The sequence below is a fragment of the Physeter macrocephalus genome, chromosome 9, assembly GCF_002837175.3.
Source record: "Physeter macrocephalus isolate SW-GA chromosome 9, ASM283717v5, whole genome shotgun sequence".
Lineage (NCBI taxonomy): Eukaryota > Metazoa > Chordata > Mammalia > Artiodactyla > Physeteridae > Physeter > Physeter macrocephalus.
This window is the reverse complement of record NC_041222.1, coordinates 2,146,577-2,160,074: the sequence shown is the minus strand read 5'-3', so window position 1 is coordinate 2,160,074 and position 13,498 is coordinate 2,146,577. Positions and strand designations below refer to the sequence as shown.

Below are 13,498 nucleotides of genomic sequence, written 5' to 3'. Positions count from 1 at the left end.
AGAAGTCCCAAGATGCGGGAGGGGTGTGTGTGTGTGTGTGTGTGTGTACATATAGATAATAAGGAATTGGCTCACACAATTATGGAGTCTGAGAAGTCCCAAGAGGGGTGTGTGTGTGTGTGTGTGTGTGTGTGTGTGTGTGTGTGTGTGTGTGTGTGTGTGTGTGTGTGTGTACATATAGATAATAATGAATTGGCTCACACAATTATGGAGTCTGAGAAGTCCCAAGATCTGCAGTCGACCAGCTGGAGACCCAGGAGAGCCGATGATGTGGTTCCAGTTTGAGTCTGAAGGCCTGAGAAACAGGAGGGCTGATGGTTTAAATTCCAGTCTGGGAGCAAGCAGCCTTGAGATCCAAGTAGAGCAAGGTTTTCAGCTCTCATCCAAAGGCAAGGAGGACTGAGGTCCCAACTCAAGCAGTCAGGCAGGAGGAGTTCCTTCTTACTCAGCCTTTTTGTTTGAGGTCTTCAACTAATTGGATGAGGCCCTCCCCATGCAGTCTGCTTTACTCAAGACTACTGATTCAAACGTTAATCTCATCCAGAGACACCTTAACACACCAGGAATAATGTTTGACCAAATATCTGGGCACCCTATGGCCAAGTCGACAGATAAAATCAGACATCATCACAGCTTACTTGACTCTGATTTGCCTGCTCTTCCCAGACAACCAAGACGGGGTTGAAACAGAGTTCAAAACCTGGTGACATGTACCTGGCAGAGGAAAACTGACCCCTTCACTAGGCAACTACCTTTTGGCTCTTCCCTTAATAAGAGTGAACATGAGCAGGGGACTACTTCCCAATCTGTGGGACAAAAGACCAGGGAGAGAGCAAAGACTCTGAAGATGATGACATGCAAATGGCTGGAGATTCAGTTATTAGCACAGGGACACATCACTGCCTGAAAGTAAACTGTCCTTCAATGCCTTTAATCAAAAGATAGCTGCTTCCAAAACACACACATGCAGAGAGCACATCTGAGACCTCTCCAGAAGGAGAAAAAGCTTAGCCAGAGATTGAGCCCTTTGGGTACAATGGACCAGTGCTGGAAGAAAGGAGACTCTCTTTAAAAAAAAAAAAAAAAATCACGGGCTCACATAACTCAGACCTTGTGAAACCAGGATAATAAGTCAAGCTGTTGGAGAGGGCTGTAGTCACCTCAAGGCTCAACTAATGTAGGACTCCCTTCCAAGCTCACTCATGTGGTTGCTGGCAGGCCTGGCTTCCTTAACATGTGGCCCTCCTCATAGGCTGCCTGAGTGTCTGCACAGCATGGCAAGGGTTGCCTTGCATCATGGCAGGTAGCTTCCTCCAGAGGGAGTGAGGAGAGAGAGAGAGAGAGAGAGAAATACCCAAGATAGAAGACGAAGACTCCTTATAACCTGATCTGGGAAATGACATCTCATTATTTCTGTATTCTCTTCCCTACAAGTGAGTCACTAAGTCCACCCCACACTCAAGAGGAGAATTAAGCTCCATCTTTTAAAGAAAGGAGAATCAAAGAATTTGTACACAGTTCTTTAAAACCACCAGAGGGGCTAAAAGAATTATTGAGGGGAAAAAAAGAAAAAAAAAAAGTAGCTGGGTAAGTTATTAAGACATCAATGGATGTTTTATTCTCACTGTATTCCCCAATTCCCAAGAAAACAGTCCTTGCCTCAAGGGAGGTTTGTGTTTGTTTTCTGAAAATGTGAACTCCTTGAGGAGATTATCTGAGGGAAGGGTGGAAAGATAGTGCCTTTGAGGGCAGAAAGGTAGAAACTAGAAGAAAAAAGGGGGTAATTTAACTGGGAAGAGGAAGGAGAGCTTTGGGACTCACAAAAAGAGGGGCCTTGCAATCCCACCTCCTAGCAGTGTTCTAGATAAAGGACAAGTGACAAGTCTTTACAGGGAAACGGGTATGTATTGTACCTGGGAAAGCTGAAACCTCTGCACCAGAATCCCCATACCTGGCAAAGATTCTTGTGCCTCAAGTCAGCCGTAACTATTAGAGCCACCAAACACCAAGGACCCACACCCTCTTAGACAACATGCTTACCAGGCACAGCCACAGTGGGCATAAAATAACCTTCCACCCTTGGGCTTCCCTGGTGGCGCAGTGGTTGAGAGTCCACCTGCCGATGCAGGGGACACGGGTTTGTGACCTGGTCTGGGAAGATCCCACATGCCGAGGAGCGGCTGGGCCCATGAGCCACGGCCGCTGAGCCTGCGCGTCCGGAGGCTGTGCTCCGCAACGGGAGAGGCCACAACAGTGAGAGGCCCGCGTACCGCAAAAAAAAAAAAAAAAAAAAAAAAACCTTCCAGCCTTCTCCTGGTTCCTCACAAGCCTCTCAGATTCTTGTACAACCCTAAGGAGGGGTGGATGCCCATTCTTAATCCCTAAGATTGAATTTTTCATCAGTTTGATAGGACTGGGGGGAGAGGGGGTGTCCCAAGGTTGGATTTAACTTCATTTAAAATAAAAAATATATATAGTAACGTTTCATGGTTACCTGATATTGTGAAATAAGATTCATACTGACTATATGGTCAATTAATTCACTACCTTATGGATATCTTTTACAATTCACTAATCTTGGTGGTTTCAAAAACAGTTTCAAACAAGTTGCTCCATCAAAATATTAAGATTTTTCCATCACCAATATATTACCCCCAAATTTTTCCAGGCTTTACTCTCCTAATACATAGAATATTAAGCAATTAATTATATATCCGTGTGTATCTGCCTGGGTTTGCTACCCTCTCTGAAAAAATCCTGGCCTTGGACTTCCCAGGTAGTCCAGTGGTTAAGACTCCAGCCTTCCACTGCAGGGGACAAGGGTTCAATCCCTGGTCGGGGAAGTTCCGCATGCCGCGCAATGCGGCCAAAAAGAACAAAAAAATCCTGGCCTTGGGGCTTCCCTGGTGGCGCAGTGGTTGCGCGTCCGCCTGCCGATGCAGGGGAACCGGGTTCGCGCCCCGGTCTGGGAGGATCCCACATGCCGCGGAGCGGGTGGGCCCGTGAGCCATGGCCGCTGAGCCTGCGCGTCCGGAGCCTGTGCTCCGCAACGGGAGAGGCCACAACAGTGAGAGGCCCGCATACCAAAAAAAAAAAAAAAAATCCTGGCCTTGTGGGAAAGCCATCCATTTAGGTTGGGGATTCACAATTTCCATAAAAAAGAAAAATCAATTCTACCACATAATTCACAAGTCACTTACCTGCTCTCTCAATAGATCCAACCATAACCAGCACTGCAGATTACCTATACTTCAGGATCTTGACCTAAAATATGTCCTAATTGTGTGCTATTCAACCTTTATAAAAAACCTAAATGAAAAAATACATTTTTGGTAGATTATGAAAGAACACAGTATATAATCCATTCTTCTGGATTTGCTGCTTTCAAAACTACTTTTAGGTTATACAATTCTTTCTTTCAGATAGACTCTCAGGATATAAAACAGATAGTTAGAAGCAGAAGATGCTAGAATAGATAGGTCTCCTTGGAGAATGGTCGATTCTAGGCCTAAGCAGAAAACATACAAGATGTGTCTGGAATACCCTGTCCAACGAGGAAGCTACCAAAGTCTACTGGAGTCGCGTCAAAAAGACCCAAGAGCCAATTTAGAAGAGACTTCCACTGGTCAATATGAACATCAACATGAAAAATAATCAAGCTGGATGGAAATACATTGCATACGTTTAAATCCACGAGTTGATAATATTATTATTAATAAAAGAAAGAAAGCCAGTCACCTTTGGAGCATGCTAGGAAACCAATTCATATTGTAATCTGCTATAAAAAAAAGAAAGGGGTAGGGGGATAAACATTTATCCTGCTTTTCCTTCTACAAACTGTACCTAAGGAAAATTTAACAGTCAATGAAAAACAGATCAGTTGCCAAGGAGCTGGGCGTGCAAGGAGGATGTGACTGCAATAGGACAGCAAAAGCAAGTTTTGGGGGTAATGGAAATGTTCCTTACTCTTCTTGTAGTAGTGGTTATAGGAATCTATATATGTGTTCAAATGTCATGGAACCGTCAATTTGCATGTTAATTTAAAAAAAAAATTAAGTCAACAAGGGAACTTCTCTTTATAAAAGCACTCCAGCTAGTAATGAAGAAGGAATGAAAGATTTAGAATGTCACCATTTGTAACCCAAATGAAATTACAGACACATTACTATGAGTTCCTAACAGCAAAAAAAAAAAAAAAAAAAAGAGGGCTTGATGGAACTACACACCACTCCTATTAAGTATTCTTTCAAAAACAAACAAACAAAACCCAACAAAACCTGAATCTCATCAAGTCTCTAAAACTAGTTCTAACTACAAATTTATAAGACACACAGGGAATAGAGAAATATGGTAAATGATACCATGGGGAGAGAGTCAGCAATATTCAGACTGTGGAAAAACTGGTCAGTGGTGGCCAGTTGGTCAGTGGGGACAGAAGGGAATTTGGGGGAGTGATGAAAATGTTTTATATTATGATTGTAGTGGTGGTTACACAACTGTGTGCATTTGTCAAAATTCAGAAAACTGTACACTAAAATAGGTAAGTTTCATCATTATAAATGTTATCAATATAAATTATACCTCAAAATTTTAGAAAATTAAAAATTCAGATTGTGGGAAACTCTTAATAAGAAGCATACTTTCTTTAACAAATAAACAGCATGGGGGAAAAAGACAGAGTGGGGAAACTATAGATTTTTTTTTTAAAAACTTAAGATCTAATCAACAAATAGTCAGTTCTGAACCTTATGTGGTTCCTGATTTGAACAATTTTTTAATAAATGATTATCATTTCATAAATGATAAATGATTTTTTTACAAATGTGGATATCTGAACACTGATGAGATATTTAATGATATGAAGGAAATACTGCTAATTTTCAAGTTATTGTTAATGGAATTGCAGTTATGTGCTTTAAAAGAGTCCCTATCTTTCAACAATACATACTAAAATGATACAGATGAATAATATGTATAGAATACACTTCAGGTGGAGTATGTGGATATATAGGTGAAATGGGAATTGAGCTGATAATTGTTTAAGCTGGGTGATAAACAATTCAGGTTCACTGTAGTATTCTAAGTTTATCTGTATTTGAAATTCTCCATATTAAAAATATACATACATACAGAAAAGTAGATCTAGAGCCTTAGAGGCGAGCTAGCCTGCTTAACCCTTTTCTGACTACTCCTGGCATTCCAACCCCCAGGGAGCCCTTGAATTACTGCCAAGGAACCCCTGGGCTCTTTCTGAACACCGCTGAAAACCACTGCTTGAGCTAGTCTAGATTTAATTCTTGAATAAAACATTACCATGAAAATACCGAATACTCTGACCATCCTCTCTTGGGCTCCCCCCACCACAGAGTCTGCTTTCACAGAATTAAATTCTGGCATTCTGCCCTAGGTTTTCACCGACACATGCTACAAGAAACAGCTTTACCAAAACCACTGCCTTTCTGTAGGGATACTGCTGAGGCAAACACTACCACAAAGAAACTCTGCAATATTCCTGTGTTTCAATGTTGATTAGAAGACATTCCCCTAGTTTTCCACATAAGTACCTCCAGAGTCTGTTTCTCACCAAAGAGTGTACTCGCTGTATAGAGATCTGTCTCCCAGAGATAAACACTCCTTGTTTGATGACTACCTACAGAAAGACTGCAATGGACAGATAATACTGCAAAGAGAGATCGTCCAAAAGACAAAGCTGTCTGGTTTACTTCCACACCATGTACTGTATGTAATGTTCTATTGCCATCTGCACATTTCACTCAACATGGTCTCTCTGGGTTATCTCATTCTTTTCCATGACTTGGATCACTAAGTGTTTGCTGTTGACTTCTAAATCCGTACCTCAAGCCCTAATCTCTCTCCTCAGCTCCAGACCCATGTTTTCATCTGCCTGGTTAAAGATGGTACATTGAAGCACTTTACACTCCATATAGCTAAAATAAACTCATACTCTTACCCTTCTGAACTCGCTCCTGGATCTGCTGCCTCAATTAAATGTGTTCCCATCCAACCCACTATTCAAGCTAAAAGCTCCTCAAGATACTGTGAAGAAAAGGAAAAGGCCAGCCATAGACCAGGGGAAAAAAATCTGTAAAACACATACCTGAAAAAGAAGTTTCAGAATACATAAAGAATTCTTATAACTATTATATAAGAAGACAAAAAATGGGCAAAAGATTTGAATAGGAAACCACAAAAGAAATTATAGGAATGCCAAACAAAAACATAATGATATCACTGCACACCCTCAGAATGGCAAAGGGGGTACATATATGTCAAAATTTATCAAACTGTACATTTTAAATATGTGCAGCTTATTGTATACCAATTACATACCTCAATATAACTTAAAAAGAAAAAGAATGCCAAGCACTGGCAACGACATGGAGCAAATGGAATCCCATACATTGTGCTAGTGGGAATGCAAAATAGTACAGCCAGTTTGGAAGACAGTTTGGCAATTTCTTAAAAACCTAAACGTGCACTTACCATAAGACCCAGCAAGTCCACTCCTAGGCATTTTCTCAAGAGAACTGAAAACATGTGTTTGCACAAAGACTTATTAACTCACATGTTCGTAACAGTTGTATTCATACTAGCCAAAAACTAGCAACAAGCCAAACGTCCATCAACTGGTGAATGAGAAACAAACTGTGGTAAATTCATACAATGAAATGCTCCTCAGCAATAAGAAGAAATTAACTACAGTTACAAACAATAACATGAATGAATCTCAAAAGCATTATGCCAAGTGGAAGAAGCTAGACACAAAAGACTATATGCTGAATGATTCACTTATATGAAATTCTAGAAAAGACAAAACTATAGTGACAGGAAAAGAAGAACAGCCATGTTCTATATCATATCATTAGAACAGCCATGTTCTATATCATAACTGCAGTGGGTGGTTACACAACTGTATACATTTGTCAAAACTCCTCCAATTGTATACTTAAAATTGGTGAATTTTATCATATGTAAATAACACCTCAGTAAAGCTGATTTTTAAAAACACTGGAAGGAAAGGCAAAATAAAAATACTCAAACTAAGGATAGTCACAGCTATCATTTATTGAGTTCTTAATGTATGTCAGGTAACATTATCATGTATTTTACATTCATTATCTCAATGAATCCTCTCAATAAGCCATTCAGGGACTTCCCTGGTGTCGCAGTGGTTAAGAATCCACCTGCCAAGGCAGGGGACACGGGTTCGATCCCTGGGCCGGGAAGAGCCCACATGCCGCGGAGCATCTAAGCCAGTGCTCCACAACTACTGAGCCTGCGCTCTAGAGCCCACAAGCCACAACTATTGAAGCCCGCGTGCCACAACTACTGAAGCCCGTGCACCTAGAGCCCATGCTCTGCGACAAAGAGAAGCCACCGCAATGAGAAGCCCGTTCACCGCAACAAAGAGTAGCCCCCACTCACCGCAACTAGAGAAAGCCCACGCGCAGCAACGAAGACCCAATGCAGCCAAAAATAAATAAATAAAATAAAATATATAAATTTATTTTTAAAAAAATAAGCCATTTGGGGCTTCCCTGGTGGCGCAGTGGTTGCCGATGCAGGGGAACCGGGTTCGCGCCCCGGTCTGGGAGGATCCCACGTGCCGCGGAGCGGCTGGGCCCGTGAGCCATGGCCGCTGGGCCTGCGCGTCCGGAGCCTGTGCTCCGCAACGGGAGAGGCCACAGCAGAGGGAGGCCCGCATACCACAAAAAATAAAAATAAAAAAAAATAAGCCATTCATTGAATCATCCAACAAAGAGCTACTGAGTACCTATTATATGTGAGGCAATGCTCTAAGTGCTGGGAACAGAATAGCAAGGAAAACAGACAAAAACCTCTGTACTCAGGCAGTTTATATGCTATTAGAGAGTAATAATTCTACAAGGTGGGTACTATCATTACCTGCATCTGGCAAATACTTTGTCCAAGAGCCCAAAGCTAGTATTAGGAAGAGCTAGGATTCAAACTCTAATTCAGGATTTCACAACCTCAGCATCACTGACAATTTGAGCAGGACAATTCTTCGGTTCGGAGGTTGTCCTGTATGCTGTAGGTGTCCAGCAGCATTCCTGGACTCTACCCAATAGATGCCCCGAGTTGTAACAACCAAAAATGTCTCCAGACTTTGCCAAATGCCCCCTGGGAGGGAAAATCGTCCCTTGTTGAGAACTACTGCGTAATTTCTAAACTGACACCACTGCCCAAGCATTTAAAAACATCTTTCTTCCCACAGCTGACAATGGTCCTGAATTCACCTCACCTAAGACTTCATCATTTGTCAGTCTACATCCCAGCTCTACTCTCTATCATTTCAACAGTCACACGACTGCCAAAATTCACCTCCTAAACCTTCAGACCCTAGATGAAATGTCTGTAGAAACTGCCCTCACTACCAGTATGAAGAATTACTATAAACTCTTTGTATATATACAAAGTCAATTACACCACCTTATTTTTGTGTCTGTCTTCCCCACCAATGTGCGAGCTTTTCCCCAGCAGAGGCCGTATCTCATTCATGTCTATATCCCTAGTAACCAGAACTAGAAAGCATTTGAAGGTTGTTTTTAATTCAATTGTAATTCAAACAAATTACATACATACATACACACACCCCACAAATCATACAATAGAGCTTTAATCAACATGAATCCTATTAGGACATGAATCCCAAACAAATGGGTCTTGCTCCTAATAGGATCTGAAAGGATTCTCTAACTAATAACCCAAACTTTATTAACAAACATATTTAAGCCTTCAGAATTTTCCAAAACCACATAGAGATCAAGTTTCCTTATCTTAAAATTCCTCTCAGTCTAGTACAGTTTGTCAGGGGCATTAAATAGCATCACATTATTTTGGACCACCAAAGCCCCATCCCACACTACCTCCCTCTTACTACCAATGCACTTGTTAATTCAGATGCTTTTACTGAGCACCCCCTCAGTACTAGGGGCTCAAAGAAGAACCAAGGAAGGGAAACAAATGTTTAGTGGTGGGGGTGGAGGGAAGACACAAAGAACTGGTAACCGTGGGCCATGTGGTGTTTATTCAAATTATCTTAGTTTTTCTTAAACTGTCTTATAGTTTGGTCCACTAGGAATGTTCTCAAAAGATAACTCAGCCACTAAACTAATGTCTATCAAAAAGAATGACTTAATAGCAACGATCCTAAAATAAAAATCACATTTTTGGCAACTGTTTCCTAAAATGGAATAGGATATACCGTGTAACAGTCAACAACTCTACACAGCAGGCCAACTCAAAGGGATACTTAAGGCTACATTCAGCAATTAATTCACCTTGCAGTGTTTACCAGGAAGCTGTATCATTTGATGTTGAGAATTTTATGGCCACAGTATACAACTCATAAAAACAGCTATAAATAATTTCTGGCTACAACCATTACATCTTCTCTCTATAAACCACCTTTAGAGCTTACCTGGCCATTATTTTTTCTATTTTTAGAGCAATCCCAGACCTGCTTTCTGAAGAAAATCTTGGTCTCGTCCACCGGATCTCTTTAGAGATGTATGCTGGCTGTCCATTCAGGTCAAAATGCTGACTCAATCAGGATCTGACCTCAGACATGCGGAATGTGTGCCCTGATTGGTGCCTGATGCTTACCAAAACTTGATTACAGAAATAATATTCATGGAACAAATTATTCATTCGATAATTCAATCAAACGTTCTCTAAGTGCCAGGCACCATTCTAGGTGCTGAGGATAAGCAGAGTCCCTGCAGCTTACTCATTCCTCCTTATCTCTGAACCAAGCCAAACCATTGGTGAGCAGTATACCTAAATCCAGTTGCTCTGGCTCTTCGGAGGATGTTCACTGGTATTACCTAAACCTGGATTGAGAAGCATTATAAGAAGCAATCTTAAAAAACAACAACAACAAAAAACTTCCTACTATATTTGTCATTGGGTTTATTTTCCCCCACAAAACCACAGTGTCCCCATTATGAAAACCAGTGAGAGAAATTTTTCTCTAAAAGTCAAAAAAAGTGTGCCTCTCTTAAACATGTGTTTGATTTTACAGACACCATGAACCTGCAAGTTGAGCTTTATTTTCTTCTTAGCTTTTGTGCTAGGAAACTCAGAGCCAAATATGGAACCTACCTTTGGTAACTGTGCAGTAGCTTCTAGTCTATATACTAACTTTGCCACTGATTTAATTTTATTACTATTCTCTCATGTTTTTTGCCTTAATATCTTTATTTTTAATCCTTCATACTGTATATATTTTGAAAAGAAGTGGGACATAAAAGGTATTTAATAGGTGCTTTTTAACCTAAAATTTACTGTATACTTTCTACGTGCCAGGCACCATACTAAGCATTTTACAACCCTATAATGGTTGAACTATTATTATTTCCATTATACAGATGAAGAAGCTGGGGCTCAGAGAGGTTTATTAACTTGCATATGATCTCACAACTTGTATCTGACGGAGCTAAGATTCAAATTCAGCTCAAACCATTACACCTAGGTGTATCTACAGGCTATCATAGGAACAAACAAAGCAGAGAAGAGGAAGGTGAAGGAGAGGGTAGAAAGTTTGCACGGAGGATATGATGTTTGAGGGAAGTCTTAAAGGTGGGGAGCTTGCCAAGGAACAGGGATAAAGTATTCCAGAGAGAAAGAGAAATCATGTGCAAAAACCCAAACATAAGTTCTGGGAATGGCAAACAGGACATACAGTTACATTCAGCAATTAGTTCATTGTGAAGTGTTCACCAGAAAGTTAAATCAATCAATTACTGGACGTTTAGTAGATCCATTATTGAGAATTTGGCCGTTATTGAATACATGGCCACAGTACTCAACTGTGGCTGGAAAGATAGAAGTGAAATAAAGGCAGTCTCTTTTTTTTTTTTTTAATTGAAGTATAGTTGATTTACAATTTCGTGTTAATTTCTGCTATACAGCAAAGTGACTCAGTGAAACACACATATACATTCTTTTTTTTAAATATTCTTTTCCATTATGGTTTATCATAATAGAGGGCAGTAATGATTACGCTAAAAAGTCTGAATTATGTTCAATAAACAAGAGGAACCACATAAGGATCTTAAGCTTGAGAATTACAAGATCAACTTGCACAGTATGTGAATGAATTACAAATTCAAGGTAGGGAACCCAGTCAGGAGGCTACTCCAAGAGTCTGGCAGTGGGGTAATGAAAGTTAAACAAGGGCTATCGAAAAGAAAATATAATGCAAGCCATATATGTAATTTTTACTTTCCCAATAGTTATGTTAGAAAAAGTAAAAAAAAAACCACTGAAAATAATTTGAGTATACTTTTGTTTAATCCAATATATCTAAAATATTATTTCATGAAGTAATTGACATAAAAATTAGTAATGAGAAATTTGCCATGCACTTTTTGTACTAATCTGAAATTTGGTGTGTTTTTTAATACTTAGATATATGCCTCACTTTGGACATTGAATTTTCATTGGAAAAATTTGATCTATATTTAGATTTCATAATTTACAGATGAAAAAGCAAATTTACATACCCAAATTGTTCCAGACATAAACATTTTCCAGTAATTAAACATCGGTTTTAAAATTTAAATTAATTACAATTAACAATATTTATTAAAAATCCAGTTCCTCAGTCATGAGAGCCACATTTTGAGTGTTCCACAGCCATATATGGCTACCACATTGGCCCACACAGGCCTAAAGCGTGACAAAGGAACTTTGGCTGTTGGCACCTTCCACCATCAGCATTTCACATCTACCTACTGTTAAGGTTTACTGTGTATTAACATCAATAACTTAGCAAGTATTAACTATTACAGTGGTCCTACTGGTCACATCCTCACTACTGTAATCTACTTTCTCTAGGCCAGTGCCTACATCCATGAAAAAGGAATCTTCGAATGACTACACAGAATTGCTATGTAGTACCTGACACATGGAATGTGCTCAGAAATGCTTGTGGAGTGGATGCATGCTCTTCATTACTCAAGCAACAATGCGCTTGCTGCAGACTACCTAAGCCCTTTGTTTCTATCTTCCTATAGTTCAACTGCTTATTAGACTACGTACAATGAAAACAGAAAAAGCAATAAGAAAACCTATTTTCGGGACTTCCCTGGTGGCGCAGTGGTTAAGAATCCACCTGCCAATGCAGGGGACACGGGTTGGAGCCTTGGTCCAGGAAGATCCCACATGCCGCAGAGCAACAAAGGCCGTGCGCCACAACTACTGAGCCTGCACTCTAGAGCCTGCGAGCCACAACTACTGAGCCCGCGTGCCACAACTACTGAAGCCCGCGCGCCTAGAGACCGTGCTCTACAACAAGAGAAGCCACCACAATGAGAAGCCCGCACACCGCAAAGAGGAGTAGCCCCCACTCACCACAACGAGAGAAAGTCTGCACACAGCAACGAAGACCCAATCCAGCCAAAAATAAATTAATTAATTAATTAATTTAAAAAAAAGAAAACCTATTGCTCAATTGTATATTTATTAGAGGCATTATAGTATAATGGTTAAGAGCTTCAGCTCTGGAGTCAGACTGCTGGGATTCAAATCCTGGTTCTATCATTTATGAGGTGTGTGATCTTAGATAAATGCTCAGCCTCTCTTGTGCCTCAGTTCTCTCTTGTGTTAAAACAGTGATAACTGTACACATTTCCTTGTGGTGTTTCAAGGATTACAGAAGATAATACAAATAAGCACTTGCACATGGTACCTGGCACACATATGTCCAATAAACATTAGCTTTTTAAACAGAGCTGGTGAAGAAGTTGAAATTACGGCTAACATAAAAAACTAGGCCTTCTCAATTATCCACGTCTCTTTCCCACATAATCTTAGATACCAAAAAAAAAAAAAAAGTACAGGCAGTACTTTGAAGTCCTAGAAGACAGAGCTTGCTGATAGTTATATTCATTAAGAAAGGAGCTAAGTAAAAAACTTCATCTACTGACAGTGTATAATTATGCAGTATAGTATACGTGCAGCCAAGCAAATGGAAAAAAACACGAAGCAAAATTGGGAAGGCATTTTGCCTTACCTGCTTTTCCGTTTTCGAGGTGGTTTCTCCACTGTGCCAGTCAGTCTGCAGACCAAACAAATAAGATGGTAATTAAAGTAACATATAAGATCACATCTGCGGGCCCTACTGTGCCAGTCAAGAACTCAACGCACCACCCTCGAGAACTACAGGTTGTCTAAGCCCATACCTGACCTTACAAATGCCTTATGTTCCGTTTCCCCTAAATACCAAGACCAAGCGATCCTGGGACTCACCGTTCCCCTAATGTCTGCTTAGCCCAAACCCTGATCTGCCTCCTGGTCTCTCACTCCATCCTCAGCTCCTACTCGTCACAGCCCAGCTCCCCAAAACCACCCACCGCCACCTACTCATTGTCTGCTTCACCACCCCCGCAAGCCCCTCCGGCTTCCCCTTTCCAGTGCCCACCCCCTCCCGGCCCGGGCACTGCCCCTCCGC

General features: G+C 40.7%; 1 protein-coding gene across 2 annotated transcripts in view; it reads right to left on the bottom strand.

The window, feature by feature from the left end:
• The window catches only part of SCAI (suppressor of cancer cell invasion), a 135,367-nt gene that overhangs the window by 121,359 nt on the left and 510 nt on the right, over nucleotides 1-13,498 (bottom strand). For both annotated transcript variants that reach the window (XM_024126481.3, XM_024126483.3), the window contains exon 2: nucleotides 13,061-13,105. In XM_024126481.3, the coding sequence (XP_023982249.1) occupies nucleotides 13,061-13,105 (45 nt within the window). The remainder of the gene's footprint in view (nucleotides 1-13,060; nucleotides 13,106-13,498) is intronic.